Source organism: Mytilus californianus, unplaced genomic scaffold, assembly GCF_021869535.1.
Source record: "Mytilus californianus isolate M0D057914Y unplaced genomic scaffold, xbMytCali1.0.p SCAF_5, whole genome shotgun sequence".
Classification (NCBI taxonomy): domain Eukaryota; kingdom Metazoa; phylum Mollusca; class Bivalvia; order Mytilida; family Mytilidae; genus Mytilus; species Mytilus californianus.
The window spans coordinates 66,896,756-66,918,557 of NW_026262701.1; the positions used below are offsets into that span (position 1 = coordinate 66,896,756).

At 33.5% G+C, this 21,802-nt stretch overlaps 2 protein-coding genes across 10 annotated transcripts in view; one reads left to right on the forward strand and one right to left on the reverse strand.

Annotated features, from left to right (window-relative positions):
• The window catches only part of LOC127701283 (uncharacterized), a 526,465-nt gene that overhangs the window by 168,504 nt on the left and 336,159 nt on the right, over positions 1 to 21,802 (forward strand). The window lies entirely within an intron of this gene.
• LOC127701286 (uncharacterized) overlaps positions 1,059 to 21,802 on the reverse strand; it is a 41,873-nt gene continuing 21,129 nt past the window's right edge. Inside the window, exons 3-5 of one of the 2 annotated variants that reach the window (XM_052205152.1) lie at positions 12,468 to 13,694; positions 9,519 to 9,635; positions 1,059 to 2,667 (exon numbers count right to left, since the gene is read on the reverse strand). In XM_052205152.1, the coding sequence (XP_052061112.1) occupies positions 2,552 to 2,667; positions 9,519 to 9,635; positions 12,468 to 13,694 (1,460 nt within the window). In that variant the 3' untranslated portion in view covers positions 1,059 to 2,551. Of the gene's footprint in view, positions 2,668 to 3,423; positions 3,495 to 9,518; positions 9,636 to 12,467; positions 13,695 to 21,802 lie in introns of those variants that run through there. The other variant, XM_052205153.1, reaches the window with a different exon arrangement.

The following is a 21,802-nucleotide window of genomic DNA, read 5'->3' on the forward strand; positions in this document are numbered from 1 at the left end:
GAACTATATTCTATTCCTTTTTTAGTCCCCTACTGACGAAGTCGAAGGGGACTTTAGGTTAGCACTCCGTCTGTCTGTCTGTCTGTCCATCCGTCAGTCCGGCAAATCAGTTTTCCACACTTTTTGTCTTCATGCTTGATGATATTGATTTGATATTTGGTGTATTTATTATCATGACAAGTTACAGAACAAGTTCGAATTTTGTTCCGTTCTGACGATTTTGTGCAGAGTTATGGTCCTTGAACTTAGAAAATTCACTCAAGTAGTCAGTTTTCTACACTTTTTTTTGTCATGCTTGAAGATATTGATTTTATGATTGGTATATAGTTTTATCATGACAACTTACAGATCAAGTTCGAATTTTGTTCCGGTCTATTTTGTGCAGAGTTATGGTCCTTGGACTTAGAAAATTCACTCAAATAATCAGTTTTCCTCACTTTTTTTCGTCATGCTTGAAGATATTGATTTGATAATTGGAATATAGTTTTATCATGACAAGTTACAGATCAAGTTCGAATTTTGTTTTGGTCTGATGATTTTGTGCAGAGTTATGGTCCTTGGACTTAGAAAATTCACTCAAATACTGTAAATACAGAAATTATTGCGATGTTTTTATTATTGCGAAAAATGCGACGCAATAATTTAAACTCGCATTTTGAAATTTGTTGTATGAATTAAACAGGATTTTTCTCATTATCGCAAAAATTAAAATCGCATTTTAGTCTAAAATGACAAAATCGCAATAATAAATGCACGCAATAATTTCTGAATTTACAGTAATCAATTTTCCACACTTTTTTTAGTCATGCTTGAAGATATTGACTTGATATTTGTTACATAGTTTACACCATGACAAGTTATAGATGAAGTTAGCATTTTGTTCCAGTACAATGAATTTTTAACCGATAGGTGACTATGTATTGCCAGGCAATACTCACAGAATGCTTGTTTATTATACTTTTTACAGAATTTTGCTGACTAGCTCTTACATGATTAAACTGTTAAGACTGAATTTTCAAGACGGCAAATGAATAATAAGTGTTTTAAATGAACTCAGATGCCATTATGAATTATTTTTATTCACAAGTCAGAAAAGGAAACTATAACATGGGATGCTAAATATTGAACTAATTTTTAACATTTGTATTAGACACATATTACTATTCCTCATATGTAAAGTTTTGAAAACAAAAAGAACAAAAATATCCAAGGAAATATCAGAAAACCTGAAAAATGTAGTGGGCCACTCTGTCATAATTTTCTTCCCAAATATGAAACAAAATTCCCACAATACTTTACAAACTGCTGTTTGATATGCAGGAAATATTTACTTTATCTTATAAGAAAGAAAGTATTTTCTTGATGAAATCTTCATCAGCTGACCAAATAAAAAGGTTTGTCCTTCTCTGAATGTGTTTGCCAGGCCTCAAATACATCGTTTAGACCCTACAGGAAATTTACCTAAAGAGAAGGTATGATAAGGCCACATTTTTGGTCCCATTAATTTGAAAAATCAAAAAGTGTTATAAATCCATAAATAAAACACATCAGATGTTCACAAGACTGTAACAAGTCTGTCGGATTTATAAATTGTGTTTTACATATTTGCTATTGGGTTTCAAAATTCTTGTATTTCAGGCAGATACAAAATCTGCCAAAATAACCTAAGTTTAGAGCTTATCAATTTTTAAAGATATCAGCCAAGACTTTACCCAAAAAGATATCTTCCATAAAGATGTCTTTTACAGAAATGCTAATTTTTGTCAATTATCTTTTTGGGTAAGGCCTTGGCTCATATCTAATTTTACCAAAAACTATGGGTAAAAATGCCTTTTAAGGTCAAAAACATCGATTTAATGATGTCATAGTGAAGTCACAACTGATTTTTCTGAATTGAAGTGTCCACATTATAACACACTATTCATCAGTGGAAGTAGCATTATTTTGAAACGATTGAAGAATGTTATCCTTGGAACAATTTAAAATTTTGCAAGAAAATTAAGGAGGATATGAAATGCCTTTTAACAATGATATCTTTTAATTTATTGTAAATAATTAAAGTTTCCAAACACATGAGCTTTTATTTTTGCATACTTTAAAATTATTTGAAAGGCAAATTGAAAAACAAATGTTTGTAGACCCAAAAGTCTGTCATATTTTTTTTAGTAAATTGTCAATGATAAATCTTTCTAGACCACTTTAAAAAACATATATGACGTTAATGGCTAATTGTCACACATGGATATCACAAGGCTGTCAAGTAGTCAACTTGGTTTTACTGCTCTGGAAAAAACAATCCTATCATTGTTTTTGTTTGACCTAGCCATATGTGACACCAGTTAAATTTTCGTGGTTTAAATTGTCAAAGATACAATAAGTCTAGGTAAAAGTGACTAACATGTGATTTCTTGAATAATTTGTACACAATACACAAACATTATGTAACATTTTAACTTATCAATACACAAACATTGTGTAACATTTTAACTTATCAATACACAAACATTATGTAACATTTTTGACTGTCAATAAACAGAGTGATATTCTATGTTCATTTTGTCAATTTATCTTTCTGTCTCTTCTTTCTATTCCTTTTGAAAGATTTAGCAGCACACATGTCCAGGTAGACTTTATTCTTCTTTATCAAGGACTCCATGTATGTTATTTCTACAAAAAATTGTGGACTTCTGTGATTACTTTTATTGGTAACTAAGTTTCTTTAAGTTCTGAGTATTGCTAAATGTTGGCGTGTTCTTAAATTTGTGGCTAAAGATGTAGCCTATTACATATATTTTTGAAAGATTGTGTATTGTGGGAAATACAATTTCTGAATTGTCCTTTTGCTTGTTTTGGTCAATAACAAAATTTGGTTTTCTGTCAAAATAACTCTTGTAGGTAGCACATAGCGTCTGCATAATGTCCCCTCCCCAGTATGAAAGGTTCTCTCTTATTTTTTGACAGATTTCATGCGCAATTAACTTTTCTAGCAAATTGTAACCTTCTGTAGAAAAGTCATATCCATTATTCAGCCAATATATGACATGTTCTATACTGAATAAACATTGTCACTACAAGAAAAAGCCCAGCAAAAAACTAGAAAACTGAGCAAAATTCACAAATACAAATCCTGCTACCCCATTTGTATGGAAGTGGCAATGTCCATGGCTGTACACTGTCAATCACAGATTCTGTGAAGTTTCATTGAAAGCTGGTCTTTAATTTAGGAAGAGTTATGGATAGAAAGTCAGATTGGTCAAATGAATAAACAAAGGGACACAATAATCACTACGTACCTACCTTCAGTTTTATATAAATCAGGGTAAAATTTAAAATGTGAATTATTTAAATTTGCTTATGAAAATAATGGTATTAATTATTTTTGGGGTGTTAAAAATTCTTAAGAGGTTTTAGATAAAATACATGTTTTTGATGGTCCTTTTGGTTCTGTTGACAGTTATGATTTTTCTACTCTCTACACTACACTTCCACACAATCTAATAAAGAGAAAATTTTCATATCTAATAAAATGGTCTTTCGAAAAATCTCATTGTAAATTTATTTGCTGTAACTCATTTAAAGCCTTTTTCTGTGACGAAAAAGGAAAGTATGCTAGATACACTTACTGGAAATGTGAGGATATGATTGAAGCTTTAAATTTTCTCCTAGATAACATATATGTACGTTTCAGCGATAAAGTGTATCGTCAGGTAGTAGGTATTCCTATGGGCACTAACTGCGCCCCTTTAATAGCAGATTTATTCCTGTATTGCTATGAATCTCAGTTTATGACCAAACTCAGTAGAGACACATCATTGTTACATTTGATACATTCAACAATACCTACCGTTATCTGGATGATATTTTTTCGTTAAATAATCCAGAGTTCTCTAAATATACTACCGAAATTTACCCAAAAGAACTTACTTTAACTAAATCTAACATAAACAGCAGCAGTTGTCCTTTTCTAGATTTAGACATTTCAATTTCTAAAGGGAAACTCCATACTAAAATTTACGACAAAAGAGACGATTTTTCATTCCCTATTGTTAATTTTCCTTTTTTAGACGGCGATGTGCCTTTGGCTCCATCATACGGTGTTTATATATCCCAACTCGTTCGGTATGCCCGTGTGTGTGTAGTGATTTGATAGATTTTAACGAACGTAGTCAATGCATCACTGGTAAATTATTAAGTCAGGGATTTCGTTACCATAAATTACTTAAAACTTTTACTAAATCCTTTCATAGATACAAAGATTTGATTAGTAAATTTGGCTGTACCTGTAGAAAACTTATTAAAAATGGTATTTCACATCCTAAATTTTATGGTAATATTGTACTTAAAGCGCGGAAATCATTATGTGATCCGTGTAAACTCATCGAACCTTTAAACAAAGTTATTAGTAAGGGTTATCGGGTTATCGTACCAATGTTGTAATTAGATCTCTGAATATATTTTACATTGGCACTAATATTGATTTTGTCATTAGCAAATTAAAACATAACTAAATTTGTATTTTCTTTTCAAACGGGATGTATAGAGACACACACACGTTCATTTTTATCTATAAAGAAGTTACTCCTAACTATCCTACTACCTGTCGATACATTTATTTTTGGCATTGCACAAGTCATGTCTTCTTTGACTGTTCATGGCGTTAAAATACTAAATCCCTGGGATGTATTTTAGTTGATTTTAGTCTCTGATGCATGATTTTTTATTATTAATTGTTTTGGCTTTTAACTAGCTGTCAGTAACTGCGAGTACTCTCAAATCGTACTTTCTTTTTAATTTGACCTGTTGATACTATTTGTAATGCTTTTATGTTATTTAATGTTAACATGGATCTTGTCTATATACCAGCTTTGATTATTTGGTATTTAATTACTACAAATTTTCACTTCTTCGTACTATGAACATCAAAATTATTTCATTTTTCCTTAGATGCTGTTCTTGGACCTGTACAGGATGTTTTATCTAGCACTAATTGTATATTTTTATTTTTGATATTCACCCCATATGTACCAAGTGTTAGATTAGTTTTATTGATATTAAAGAAATTTCTTGGTAATCCTAAACGGAAGATTTTATACACACAGAAGAAGAAGTATACTTAACAACAAAATTATTTTCATTTACCTGTGTATAATATGACGCAGGTTTCTTCAAAAGTGATGATTTTCTATAAATTGTTTGAAATTTCACAGTGATATCATACTTTAACTTTGTTTAAACCTCCCATACAGAAAAAATGATAGGATGGCCAACTGCATTGCTCAACTGGCCGCCAGTTGAACAAACAGTTGAGGGCCAGTTGAGGGCTAGCTGGCCATCAGTTGAGCAAATAGTTGAGGGCCAGTTGAGGGCTACCTGGATTTTTGCCATGCAAATTAGGTAGCCCTCAACTATCAAATGCTCAACTTTATGCAAATTAGTTGAGCAAGGTTGAGAAAATATCATAGTTGAGGGCTAGGTGTCCAACAGTTGAGCAATTAGAGTTGAGGGCTACCTGGCCAACAGTTGAGGACCAGGTCATTAAAAGTTGAGGGCTAGGTGGCCAATAGTTGAGGGCCAGGTCATTAAAAGTTGAGGGCTAGGTGGCCAATAGTTGAGGGCCAGGTCATTAAAAGTTGAGGGCTAGGTGGCCAATAGTTGAGGGCCAGGTCTTTAAAAGTTGAGCATTACATGTATCTGGTCATTGCAAACTGATGACTACACATTGTAGAAAAAATAAATTTAAATTGTGTATTTTATATAGCCAAAATACTGCTGAATGATCTTAACACACAACAGACTACATGACAGCTTTATCCTTGCTTTTTAAAAGTTATTATCTAGTAAATAAAATCTAGTTAATCCTGCAGCCATATTAATCTTTATGCAAGGAGAAGTATTTAGATATATATTGAAATACTCAAAACAGAAAGTGTTGTTCAACCAGAAAAAAAAAAAAATATATATTTATCTGTCATTTGTGGATAGATGTCTTATTTGCAGTCATACCCCAGATCTCTAGTTTTATACCAAATTCATTATATTAGAATATTCTTATTTTACTAGTAATACTTTCTAAAACAAATTGTCTTAATAATAAAATAAATATGTCTCCTGTCTTACACATTTTGATAATATATAAATTAATGCATAAATATATTGTCTAAAATTTTCTTCACTCTAAAAAGTTAAGAAGACACTTTAAATATCACTATTGTGAGCTAAAAGAGCATATACACTTATTCAAATGGTGGAAATTCTAATCCAATGTACTTACCAAAAGATGTTTCCATAAATATGTGTTAAAACATCAATCTTCCTAAATCCAAGAGTCATGTCATCAGAAGAATACACTGCACTATTCAATGTCAATACAGTTATTTGTAACTTTTTGATCTACATCCATTGTAAAATTCATATTTTATTCATGATAGCTAGAAGACATCTTTGCTTGCCATGTGCATGCTCAAGCCCAGTTAAAATTTTAAATGTTTGAGGTTGTTTAGGGTATTTTGACAGTGTGATCCCTTTGAAATTTGCCCCTAATAATAACTGTTAATTACCTAAATCATGAATATTTGATATATCTTATAATAAAAAAAGTACTGTTTGTTTTTTTAATTTATCTTTATGTTATGAGTTATAGTTAAGTTAAAATACAGAAAAATGTATAAAAACATGTGCTTCCCTTAATTTGGCCTCAAACTCTGTGTACATTTATAATAGTACTTCCTGTCTACTTGCATTATACACAGAGATTAATGGAAAACAGATGGCACATAACATTTATATCACCAGCTCATATTTCTAATTGCTCAACTTTTGCTCAACTATATGAAAAGTTAAACCAAAGATCAATTGCTCAACTTTTCCTCAACTACAAAAAAAATCAAAGTCTGAATGCTCAACTTTTCCTCAACTACAAAAAATTCAAAGTCTGAATGCTCAACTTTTGCTCAACTATATGAAAAGTTAAACCAAAGATCAATTGCTCAACTTTTCCTCAACTACAAAAAAACTCAAAGTCTGAATGCTCAACTTTTCCTCAACTACAAAAAATTCAAAGTCTGAATGCTCAACTTTTGCTCAACTATATGAAAACCAAAGATCAATTGCTCAACTTTTCCTCAACTTAATGGCCAGCTTCAGTTGAGGGCCAGTTGAGCGACATCTATCAAACATACAGTGCTTGGCCAGGTTTGAGTTGAGCTAAGATGCTCAACACCTAGCCCTCAACTATTTTGCTTAAAACAGCTAGCCCTCAACTGTCCGCCACATGGCCCTCAACTTTTTTTTCTGTATGGGCTGTTTATTTACTTTTGACTTTAATTATTTATTCCTTGTGAAAATGACAATCATGACACCAATTGTTGTATTTACTGGTAAATGAATTCTCAAAAACATTCTACTGAATTTACTGTGAAGTTATGATGTTGCATATGGGCCTTAACAAGAATTGCTTGATATTCAATTCTATTGGTCTAAAAATTAAAAAGCATTTTAGGCAATATTTAATGTTATCTCCCCTGCCAGCAGAGCTCTTGAGATTATATTGGGGTCTCGGGTTGATACGGATGTGATATTGGAAAAGCCATATGATATTCTCTATATATTGTGAAAGGTGACAAAAAAGGGGAAGTAACTCAAATTTATTGTCAAACAACTTTGAAATAGGCAAATTATTTATGACCTTAAGCTAAGGTAATTGGTGTTAATTAACAGTGTGTTTGACACCAACGCTGTCAAGTGAAGCAATGCATTTAATGGGTCACTTAATTTGACAGTTAACACAGCTAGTTGAACTTCCTGTCCAGGAAGAATCACGTATGTGCCAGTATTTCAAATGAAAATCACTTATGAAATCAGTCTAAAGGCTCAAGAATCTGGGTGAAAACGAGTCATTTTTTGAATTCCCGGGTTATTTAACAACAAGGTATGGGGTGAAATTCTTGGGTGTGACCCGCAGGATACTGGTTAGTTGACAGTTATGCCAATACCGTATAGTAAGTTATAAAAGACTCTGCCACTCCAGCATACCAAATGTGAAACAATTAAAATGAATAACTAACTGATGTATGCTAAATCAATAAACAAAAAATATATTAGACAGCAACCAATGACAACCACTAGATAACAGGATCCTGAACTGGGACAGGAACATAATGGGCAAATAATATTCCACCCAAACTGAAGCTAGAAACTGCAATGAGTTTAATCCATGTTGAAGGCCATGCTTGGACTTATTATGAGCAGCAGAAATAAAAGCATTTTCTTCTGAAATGCATCTTGGGATTTTATGTCATAAAGGGATCAAAGGGCATCGGTAAAAGGTTTATTCAAAGGTTTACATGTATTTTGTATAGTGAATATGAATTATTGTTTTTCTTCTATTGAAAAAATGAAGAAAGAATCAAATATTTATAACTAAAGCACACAATTACTTTTATAATTCTCCCTTTTCCTCACTTGCAATTCAAAATCTTGCTTAATTTGTTAAGCCCTTTTCATCAGACATTTCAATTGAACAGAATGAAAATGGGCAGTCTAAAGAAAATCAATATAATGTCACATTTTGTGAAACGATGTGATAGTGATAATTTTGTTTTTGCATTTCATTGAGCAAGTGGTCTTTTAACACAAAAATACTTTCTTCATATGAGAAATAAACCATGTACACTATTTTCTATGTAATATTTCTTTTGTCCATGAGCATATATGTATAATTCTGAATCTACTGATATCTTATTTTCTCTTTTCTGAGTTAATTTAAGACTGTATTATTAAATAAAATGTGTGCATAGTGCACACTTGTTATTCTAGAATTCAAACTTCTAAGCAGCTGGTAGGAATTCATATAGTAAGTTACAAGCCAGAAATTCTAAAAAAAAAAGAAAAAAGAATGGATTATATACAAATATTTGAGACGGAGTTTAGTCCTTCAATAGATCCCTAGAACTGATTTCTTTACTCAGTATAGTCAGTAACAGATTGTAAAAAAATGAACTTAAACCAAGAATTTGACCTATCGAATGAGACTTATCACCTGGTTTGTACTTACAAGAGCAACACGATGGGTGCCACATGTGGAGCAGGATCTGCTCACCCTTCTGGAGCACCTTAGATCACTGCCAGTTTTTGGTGGGGTTTGTGTTGCTTAGTCTTTAGTTTTCTATGTTGTGTTTTGTGTACAGTTGTTTGTCTTTTGGTAATTTTTCCTTTTTTAGCTGTGGCTTTGTCAGTTTATTTTTGACTAATGAGTTTGAATGTCCCATTGGTATCTTTTACCTCTCTTTTATATTGCTGCCCAGTGACCAAATTACATTCAGGAAGATTTATAGCTAAAATACAGCCATACAATATAAATTATTTGTATTATTTTTATGTAAACATAAAAGCTTGCTGTTTGGTGTGAGCCAAGGCTCTGTGTTGAAGGCCGTACTTTGACCTATAATTGTTAACTTGTCTCATTGGCACTCATACCACATCTTCTTATTTATATGTCTGTTTTATAAATAGCATATTACTTCTCTTTAACCTATCATGGGCAAGTAACTCTTGCATCAGACTCCTCATCATATCAATTCTTATGTCCTTCATTACTATCATCATTCTACTGAAAATATTCTTCTCTTGACTTATCTCTGAAAATATATTTATACAAAAATTCAGAAAATATTTCAATACAACATAGTATGAAAATATATATATGTTGCAGGCATTTTGTAAAATGACTGAATTAAAGGCAATATATATAAAATGCCTAACCTTGACAGGCATTATATTTAAAAATGAATGAAGATACCTTTTAATTTTATAAAATGACTGACATTTTGAAACAAGATTCAACAAAGAGCCGGTTAAGTTTCAGTTAATTTGTAGAAAAGGGATATCATTGAGATACATATGACCAAAAACACAATATCTTGCAAAGAAAATAACTAATGGTTGGTTAAAATTGATTATTCTTCAAATAACAGTATAATTAGTTTCTTTTTAGTGAAACTGCATTAAGTATGTACTAACTCTGATAGGAATTTAATGATTTTCTTGTCATGATACCAGAAGGACAAATTGTTTTTACAATAGAACAAAATTTACAAACAAATTTTTAGAAAATCTAGATTCAAAACAGAAGTGGGTAATATGAAGAAGAGAAAAAGAAAGATGATTTTTCAGTCTGATTGTTGTTTGTTTGTATTCAGAAATAATTTCCTGCATATTTAGGACAAGAACAAATCAAATAGATAAGTTCTGCAAAAATTTCTACTGCAACTTGAAATGAAGGTATGTTGGATATGTGACTATGTCCGTAAAAGTTGCCTTCCAACAGGCCACCTACGGAACGGACATATGAGGCATCATATTTAGTGTCACCATTCAGAAAGAATGCAAATTTATCCATCCTGCACAGCCCAGCGGATTCCTTTCTATAGAATGGGTTTCACCATACAAGGCAATGTTTGGTTGTGATGCAAAAGATATGGGTATCTTCATCTTCAATGCCTTAAGGGCATTTTTGTTTTTGCCTAAAGGGAATTCTTGGGTCTTTACAATATGATGAATCAAGGTGACAGTAGTTTACCATGTTAAACCTCGATATTCATCAAGGAGAGACAAAACAAGCTAACCGTGAAACAAAATTTGAGGGAGTCATATGAACTCTATAACAAAGACTGGGTGTGTCAACAGGGTAAGCATCTCTTGCTATGCTTGCATCACCCGCCATGCAAAGATTTACTTCAGCATGTTGAATGCTCTGATAAGACAAAAGATGTAAAGTCAGCCTAAGTATGCTAATGTTAATTTGAATCTTTTGGGAACACATGAAAAAGAATATATTTGTGCATGTGCTGTTTGTGAAACCCCATGTTTTTCACGGGTTAAGTGTTTATCAGAAAAAGTATTATTGTAGTACTTGAACCATTTTTAAAATAAATGAAGAATGTGTCTTTGGGACACAGATGCCCCCGCTTTTAAATATACGGCAAATTCAGAAATTTATCAATTTACAAAGGGACAACTTTAAAATGGTGAGAGTGATGCTACAAAAATTCAAACTTGATCTGTGATTGGAGGTAATAAGCATTGTGTATGAGTTTGGTATCATTTGGTTGAGGCGAATTAAAGTTGGAGTCTGGAAACGCCAAATTTAGCAATTTTTCCATTTATAAAGGGACATAACACTAGAACAGTGAAAGTGACACCACCCAAATTTTAACTTGATCTTTGTTTGATGGTAATAAGCATTGTGTATAAGTTTCATAACATTTTGTTGAGGCAAACTAAAGTTAGAGAACGGAAACTAATTTTGGGATGACAGACATCTTTTATAAAGTGCCGGAAAAAATTACTGAATACATAAAATATCTGAATCTTACAGGCATTTTAAAAAATGCCTAAATTTAGAAAATGCCTGTAACTAACATATATCTTTAAAAATTCAACATATTTCTTTTTTAAATTGTATTTATGCAATTTATTCTGAAAAAATATTCATCTTCGAAAATGCAATAGCTTATGATAATAATCTCTGTAAATGTATGTACACAATGATTATACATTCTGAAAAGATTTTTCCAGATACCGCTACTTATCTGTGTAAATGCATTCATTTATTAAGATTCTCAAAATATTTCTCTCTGGGCTTAATTGTATGAACTCTGTATAAAAATACTTTTACTGTGTGTAAATTGTATACAAATGATTGAAGCTTAAATAACACTGCTTATCTTTACTTTTAGGCTTATAAGTGACAAATTTTTATATGATTAACAAGAATGTGTCCATAGTACATGAATGCCCCACTCGCACTATCATTTTCTATGTTCAGTGGACCGTGAAATTGGGATCAAAATTCTAATTTGGCATTAAAATTAGAAAGATCATACCATAGGGAACATGTGTACTAAGTTTCAAGTTGATTGGACTTCAACTTCATCAAAAACTACCTTGACCAAAAACTTAAACCTGAAGCGGGACAGACGGACGGACAGACGAACAGACGGATGAACGATCAGACGCACAGACCAGAAAACATAATGCCCCTACTACTATCGTAGGTGGGGCATAAAAATGAACTATGTTTGATCTGCATAAAAAAATAAACAACTGTTTAGAATATGCCTTGATGTTAAAAGTAAGATACAAGTTTTGTTATCTGGAACAAATACATAACACTAAAGAATAACTGATTGTTTTTTTGTTTAACATACAGTCACAAATATTTCATGCATATCAAGAACAAACAAAAAACCCCAGTAAATCTAATTGGAAGGTTCTGCAAATTGAATTGATCAGAATTAAAGAGTGGAAAAATTTAGAACTTATATTAGATTGGGGGTAGAAACTTTGCCTTGCTACAGACCATCTAAGGAAAAATAAAAGAAATAGATTTGGATAAGGTGGTTCTATAACTAGGTGAAAAGTTCAAATAACTGTGGATGTGAAAGACCTGTAATACTATAGATAAATACCATGATAGAAGTACCAGATATGTGGGTAAGGAGGGTCTGTGACTGGATGGTAAGATTTAACAAATGGATTTGGTCCCTCACTAAAAACATTAGCATCCATTCGGTCCATGACAGTTTCGAAGTCTTCTGTACCCAAACTACATAAAGCTTTTAGGCAACTTTTGTACATTCCACTATTCTTTACATACTCCAAAGCTTGGAAATTTTCATTAGACCAGTCTTCATCTAATTCTATACTTTGGCTTAGAGAACTGTTGTCATTAAGGTTATTATTTTCATCCGTTTCGTTACCATCTACGATAATAACATCATCATTTTCACTTTTGTTCAAGTTTTCCTCATTTGCTGGTTTCATGTCAGTACATGTATATACTTTCCCATCTGTACTTATTTTTACAATTTTAGTTTTTTTCTGAGGTGGCTCTTCTTTTGAAGGTGATTGAGATATTTCCTTTGACTGAACTTGTAATTTCTGTTTTGATGTGAGTTTCAAGGAGGAATTGCCTTTCTCTAAAGGTACCTTTATCACCATGTTTGGTTGATGTTTAATTTCATCATTCGATTTTGATGAAGTTGAAACTTTATTCATATCATCAGTTTGACTATTTTTTGCCATGTTTTGCAATAGAGTTGAAAATTGCATTTGTGATAAGTTAATAGTCTTTGTAATGTTTCCAGATACATTAACACTAGAGGCAACCTTCCCAGTAACACCACTAACTCCTGGTGCAGATGAAACATTCATAACTGGTATACACAATGATCTCATGTTACCTGTGTTGCCAGTTGTTGCTGTGTTCTGTGACATGGTTCCCTGTTGGCTTACAACTGGAAGTAGTAGTCCTAACTGGTACTGACCAGTATCTGTTCCATTTTTAAGTACAGACACTGGAAATGGACCAATTGAAATGATCTCTGATTTATTTGATGTTGCAGTGGAGGCTGTGACTGTTGTCGATTTTTGTATCATCTGCACCAAAGAGGGCAATTTGTTTACAAGTATTTTTTTCTTCTTTTTTAGTTTAACTTTATATTTTTCATTCTTTTTAACTTTGCCATTAGCATTTGTACTGGAAGTGGAAGGGTCACATGCTTGACTGTTATCATTTGTTTCCCCTTGGATGTGTTTGGTAACTTCCTGTTCATTTTGGATTTGACTACTAACCACTGTTGGTTCTCCCATTATGAAACATTTTCTTGTAAACCTTTTTACTGTATCTTCATATTCTTCAAAGAAATAAAAAATGATAAAATCTGCAAGCTCTGAATTAATATTCAATATCAATATTAAACCCTAGTTCTTGAATATACATACAGTAAACCATATTCTAATATTCAATATGTTAATCAGGACATGAAATCATATAAAAAAGGAGATGTGGTATGATTGACAATGAGACAACTACCCACCTGAGTTCAGAAGGTTGAGAATGTAAACAACTATAGGTCACCATTTGACCTTCAACAATAAGCAAAACCCATACCATTTAGCATGGTATAAAAAGCCCTGGCATGACAAAATGTAAACAATTGAAAAGATAAAACCAACAGCCTGATTTACTGGTATGTATAAAACAATAAACGAAATTACTTGATATTTAGGAGAAAATAAAAATTTGACAATTTTTCCATTTATAAAGGGGCATAACTCTAGAAAGGTTAAAGTGACGCCACCAAAATTCAAACTTGATCTGGGTTTTGTAGTAATAAGCATTGTGAATAATTTTTATAACATTTGGTTGAGGCAAACTTAAGTTAGAGAACAGAAACTAAAAATTTTGCAATTTTTCCATTTATAAAGGGGCATAACTCTAGAACGGTTAAAGTGACGCCACCAAAATTCAAACTTGATCTGTGTTTTGTGGTAATAAGCATTGTGCATAAGTTTCATAACATTTGGTTGAGGCAAACTCAAGTTAGAGAACGGAAACCAATTTTGGGACGTACGGACGTACGTACAGATGGACAAGGGTAAAACTTAATGCCCCCTCCGCTACAGCGGGGGCATAAAAATATATGATAGACAGCAAATGACAAGCACTAAATTACAGGCTCCTGACTTTGAATAGGCACATACAGAATGTAGCTGGGTTAAACAGTGTTCTCCCAGGGTGTTTTAGCATCAGGATTTGTGTGATGCTATCCAAAATGATTTTCTTATAGACAATGTTATTTAAATGTCATGCTATATATAGTTTCTAGTAACTAGATGGTATTTCATAATTCCCTGTTTACCAGGATGCTACTGTGAATTGAGAATTTATTGCGTGCATTTATTAATGCGATTTTTGAAAAATGGACAAAAATGTGAGATTAATTATTGCAATTTCAGGAAAATCTGCATACAGATATATGTATCAGATATCAGATTGAGAGTTCTTATCATTGCAATATTCACCAAGTCGCATTATTCGCATTGATAAAAACCTCGCAATAATTTCTGAATTTACAGTATAGGAAATTTGTGAGAACACTCTGAGTTAACATGTTTGAGAGCACTCAATCTTTCCCTTCACCTTGGACAGTGGTGTGACAGCACAGAATAAGAATAAACTATAAAATTCAGTACTTATCATATTGGCACAATTTACTATCATATCTATAAGTCTGACCTAACCCTTAAGATCATAGATAGTTTTGATCCCACAGTGATTTCTTTACAAATATTGTATACAAGCCATTTTTTACCTGATGGCTAATCAATTCAAATATGTACTAAAAAATATAGCTTCATGTGCTAATTTTAGAAATAATTGGGGTCTAAATTTAAGATTTTTTATACTCATTTTTATTTTTAAATGTCTATCCTTTACACAGAAAACCCGAACTTTTTGTTTGAAAAGATAAAACCATGCAGATTTTGGAAAAGCATTTGGAATATATCTTCTTTACATAAGTATGATCTAAATTTTTTTAACATATCTTCGGAAACTGCTATGTCACACTTATGTAAAAAATAACATTATATGTTTGGGACGTTTTTACCTCCCTTGTAACTGTATCTTACACCCTTAACTGTGTAGGCTTGAACACAAAATTATATATAAAATTGTTTTATGAAATATTTCAAAATATTTTGCTGAAAATTTACCAATTTGTATAAAATATCAACTGTTGACACAGAGATATGTCTCGCTTTTAGTAATTTTGATAGTAAAATGCAAATGTTGAAATTAAAATGGCAATATTTAAACATGTAAACTATGCAAATCATTCAAAGCCAATGAACCATGACTGAAGGTGCGGGGACAAATAACCTCCATGGAAATGAGAAATGCAGATGCTTATAAAACTGCATACCAGAAACCATTAAGTTATCGTAAGTAGTTCCATTAAATTAACCGAAACACAAACTTTAACTTGTTAAATATGAAAAAGTTTTAGTCAATAAACAACTTGCAAATGCTTATACAACTGCATACCAACTATCATTGACTTAATATAAGTGGTTTATGTTGAACTGATATAATCACAAACTTTAGCATGTAAACTATGCAAAATATTCAAAGTCAATAGACCATGACAGGGGTAGTAGCCAAAAAATCTCCAAGGAAATGATATGTGACAATGCTAATACCAAATACCATTGACATACCACTAGTGGTTCCCCATAAACTTACCTAATCACAAAATAATACATGTTAACTAAGCAAAAGTTTCATAGTTAATAGACCATGACTGAGAGGGAGGGGCCAGATAATCTTAATGTATCTACTTTACTTATTTTTTTCTACAGCCATAAAAACCATAGTTACAATCTGCCTTATAGAAACTTCTTTAACAAAACCAACTAAAAATTATGAGCCACGATTTGTGTTTACACATGTTGGTCTGGATGGGGTTTACAGAATATAGAATAAACTGCTTCGCTGAGCGCAGCTGGATACGCCCGCAGAGGTCCAGCCCTGAACAGTTGGGGCAAAAATGGACACAATATTCAAGCTTGATACAGGTCTGAATTTGGATTGTATTAAATATTTGACATATTATAGGTTTCTGAATAAATGTAGTCAAAGAACTTGAAATTGGTTATATGAATTGAATTTATATTCAATTAAAGATTTCTTGCTGTTGTGCAATACACTGTGCTGTTGCGCAATACTTAGTAAATCTGTTGTCAGACTATAAACAGGGGCGGATCCAGGATTTTGGCAAGGGGGGGAGAATTATGTAAAGATTGCGAAAAAATTTTTGGCTAAAAAACATAAAATAAGTGTAAAATGCACTTTTTAACGGTTCCTGACGTAAGGCATGTATATTTTATATTTAAAGTGTAAGGGTTGGACATTTTTGATGCCGTATTCTCCCCATTAATTGTCTATTATAAAATGATTGGATGGATCCAAAGCTATGTACTAATATATTTGATATGGGACTTGTCAGTAAAAAATTGACATGGAAAATTCTCGTTTGTTGTATGTTTAGTTAGCATAATGTCACGGATTTCTTGTTGTAAACAAGATATACGCCGGGCTATTCAATGAAATTTACAATACGACCGACACGACACGAGTTAAGAAAGACAAACAAGCAATTTTTATCCAAATGTTTGGTTGAAATGACGGTCGACAATTGGAGACATAAAGGCCGCACCCGGCAGGCAGGTTGCAGTCGGGCCTTGAAAAAAATATTCATTTTATCAGTTCGACGAAACAGACATTCAGGTAAAATATGGGATTTACATGCAAATCCCTCGGCCCCAAAAAAATGACGCCAGTTTTTTTATTCATCGTGTTCATTTAATGCTAAATAATTCTGTTGGAAATTTTTGTTTCTAATAGCAAAAAAAGTGGACAAGATTATTGTTTTCTATCCAGATACGGCCAGAATTTTTGTTTAAGGCAAAAATCAGGGTCAGAATTTGTTCTCTCAAGCATCTCAGACTGCCCCCTCAAATCAAATGGTCCGTACCATAGACTTTAAATCTATCTAGAGCTTATTGACTGGGGATCATTATTCAGCTATGTTATTAATAGGCTGGGCGTGTTGGGTTAAACATGTTTTCGTAGGTAAATAATATTGCTGTGGAACTTTTTTTCATGAAAGTGTAATAGAGTATGACTTTCTGTTCGGTGGAATTGTGAAATAGAAGTCAATAAATACGTTCTTGCTCAATCCTTTGTCTCTTTGAAGGTGTCATGCTTGTCATCCTCAGCCTAAGCAATGTGTTACTGTAATTTGAATTTCAAAATGACTGAGTGACGTTTTTTCGACGCACTGGTCAACTCCACCATAGCGAATCACATGATTTTGACATAATCAATAATATAATTACAGTAAATACGAGCGAAAACATATCTTTATAAGTAAAGAATTGTCGCATAAAAATTAAATACGCGGAAAATGGAAAAGTTCACGAAGTCTAGTCTGATTAATCATTTTACAAAAAAAACAAAAAAACAAAAAAAAAAGTGCAAGCAAAGGGGGGCGTATGCCCTCTACGCCCCCCTCTGGATCCGCCACTGATAAACAACTAAAGTTCAATTAATTCTCAATGTCATATTAGAAATTTATGAAAATGTAAAGGAAGCTTTAATCAATAGATATAAATAATTCACGAAAGTTTCATGAGAATTGCTGACGTATTTTTGAGTTATTGTCCGAAAACTGGAAAATCCCCCCTTTTTTAATGAATAAAACCCCATAACTCAGAAATGTAAAATGTGAAATTTATAAAATTCTAAACGGAGCTTACATCAATAGTTATAAACAATTCACCAAAGTTTCATAAGAACTTCTGAAAGCATTTTTGATTTTTTGTCTGAAAACTGGAAAATCCCCCTTTTTTATATGACCGCAAAAATATTTTTGTGGTCGAATAATGGTATGACGTTGGCGTAGTCGTCGTTGTCGTCGTCTGGCGTCGTCGTCCGAAGACACATTAGTTTTCGCACTCTTACTTTAGTTTAAGTGAATGGATCTCAATGAAATTTTACCATAAGGTTCAATACCACAAAAGAAAGGTGGGGATTGATTTTGGGGGTTATGGTACCCACAGTTAAGGAATTAGGGGCCAAAAATAAGCATTTTTGTAACTTCCAGACATAACTTGTGTGTAAGTGTATGGATCTCTTTGACATTGTACCACAAGGTTCCATATCACAAAGGGAATGCTGGGATTGATTTTGGGGGTAATTGCCTCCAAATTTTAGGAATTAGGGGCAAAAAACAAGCATTTTTCTAGTTTCATGACAATAACTTGTGTGTAAGTGTATGGATCTCTCTGACATTGTATCACAAGGTTCCATATCACAAAGGGAATGCTGGGATTGATTTTGGGGGTAATTGCCTCAAAATTTTAGGAATTAGGGGCCAAAAAGGGGCAAAAAACAAGCATTTTTCTAGTTTCAAGACAATAACTTGTGTTCAAATGTATGGATCTCTCTGAAATTGTACTGCAAGGTACCATACCACAAAGGTAATACTGGGATTGATTATGGGGGTAATTGCCTCCAAATTTTAGGAATTAGGGGCCAAAAAGGGGCAAAAAACAAGCATTTTTCTAGTTTCATGACAATAACATGTGTGTACGTGTATGGATCTTTATGAAATTGTACTGCAAGGTTCCATATCACAAAGGGAAAGCTGGGTTTGAGTTTGGGGGTAATTGCCCTAAACGTTGAGGAATTTGGGGCCAAAAAGGGACCAAAAAACAAGCATTTTTCTAGTTTCCAGACAATAACTTGTGTTCAAGTGTATGGATCTCTCTGAAATTGTACTGCAAGGTACCATACCACAAAGGGAAAGCTGGGATTGAGTTTGGGGGTGATGAATCATAAGGGGGTTCAAAAAATTGGGGGGGGGAGATTTTTTTTTCCTTTTTGGTTATTTCTGATTTATATATAAAAGCAAATAATAATGATATGGTTTGAATAGGTAAATTAAAAAATTTTAAGTTCTTACACCACATTCATTCTGTGTCAGAAACTTATGCTGTGTCAAATATTTAATTACAATCCAAATTCAGTGCTGTATCACGCTTGAATGTTGTGTCCATACTTGCCCCAACTGTTCAGGGTTCGACCTCTGTGGTCGTATCAAGCTGCGCCCCAGCGAAGCATTTTATTTATGAATAAAACCCTGTAACTCGGAAACGAAAAATCTGAAATATATAACTAGAGGCTCTCAAGAGCCTGTGTCGCTCACCTGATTCTACTTTGGTTTTGGAAATCATGTAAAAATAGATTAAAATCATAACAGATACCCTAATAATGAGTGAGGCCAAATTTGGTTTAATATTGGTCCTGTAATTTAATAAAAAATCCTGGTGGCCATCTTGAACAGTAAATCGGCAACAAAGTAGCAACACTTAATCAGCACCTCATAAGAAACATTTATGCCATGTTTTGGTTTCATTCCATTCAGTGCACCTCTAGAAGAAGCATTTGTATGTATTTCCCATAGGGTCTTATGTTAAAGGAAGTCCCCCCATTGGCGGCGATCATGGATGAAGGATCAGCTTCAAAGTAACAAAACTTAGTCAGCACCTCATAAGGAACATTCATGCCAAGTTTGGTTTCAATCCATTCAGTATGTGGTTCTCTAAAAGAAGACATTTGTATGTATTGTCCATAGGGTCCTTTGTTAAACATTGTCCACATCTGGCAGCCATCATGGATGAAGGATCAGCTTCAAAGTAACAACACTTGGTCAGCACCTCAAAAGGAACATGCATGCCATGTTTGGTTTCATTCCATTCAAAGGTTCTCTAAAAGAAAACATTTGTACGTATTTCTCATAGGGTCCTATGTTAAACAAAGTCCTCCGCTGGCGGCCATCTTAGATTATGGATCGGCTTCATAGTAACAACACTTGGTCAGCACCTCATAAGGAACATTCATGCCATGTTTGGTTTCATTGCATTCAGTGGTTCTCTAAAAGAAGACATTTGTATGTATTTCCCATAGGGTCCTATGTTAAACTAAGTCCCCCGCTGGCTGCCATCTTGGATGATGGATCAGCTTCAAAGTAACAACACTTGGTCAGCACCTCATAAGGAACATTCTTGCCATGTTTGGTTTCATTCCATTCAGAGGTTCTCTAAAAGAAGACGTTTGTATGTATTTCCCATAGGGTCCCATGTTAAACTAAGTCCCCCGCTGGCAGCCATCTTGGATTATGGATCAGCTTCAAAGTAACAACACTCAGTCAGCACCTCATAAGGAACATTCATGCAATGTTTGGTTTCATTCCATTCAGTGGTTCTCTAAAAGAAGACATTTGTATGTATTTCTCATAGGGTCCCATGTTAAACTAAGTCCCCTGCAGGCGGCCATCTTGGATTATGGATCGGCTTCAAAGTAACAACACTCGGTCAGCACCTCATAAGAAACATTCATGCCATGTTTGGTTTTATTCCATTCAGTGGTTCTCTAAAAGAAGACATTTGTATGTATTTCCCATAGGGTCCAATGTTTAACTAAGTTCCCTGCTGGCGGCCATCTTGGATTATGGATCAGCTTCATAGTAACAACACTTAGTCAGCACCTCATAAGGAACATTCATGCCATGTTTGCTTTTATTCCATTCAGTGGTTCTCTAAAAGAAGACATTTGTATGTATTTCCCATAGGGTCCCATGTTAAACTAAGTCCCCCGCTGGCGGCAATCTTGGATTATGGATCGGCTTCAAAGTAACAACACTCGGTCAGCACCTCATAAGGAACATTCATACCATGTTTGGTTTCATTCCATTCAGTGGTTCTCTAAAAGTATTTCCCATAGGGTCCTATGTTAAACTAAGTCCCCCGCTGGCGGCCATCTTGGATTATGGATCGGCTTCAAAGTAACAACACTTGGTCAGCACCTCATAAGAAACATTCATGCCATGTTTGGTTTTATTCCATTCAGTGGTTCTCTAAAAGAAGACATTTGTATGCATTTCCCATAGGGTCCTATGTTAAACTAAGTCCCCCGCTGGCGGCCATCTTGGATGATGGATCCGCTACAAAGTAACAACACTCAATCAGCACCTCATAAGAAACATTCATGCCATGTTTGGTTTCATTCCATTCAGTGGTTCTCTAAAAGAAGACATTTGTATGCATTTCCCATAGGGTCCTATGTTAAACTAAGTCCCCTGCTGGCGGCCATCTTGGATGATGGATCCGCTACAAAGTAACAACACGTAGGTCAGCACCTCATAAGGAACATTCATGCCATGTTTGGTTTCATTCCATTCAGTGGTTCTCTAGAAGAAGTTCAAAATGTAAAAAGTTAACGCCGACGACGGACGACGGACGCCAAGTGATGAGAAAAGCTCACTGAAGGGCCAGGTGAGCTAAAAATCAAAAGTGAGCTCATGTCAATAGATATAAACAATTCACCACAATTTCT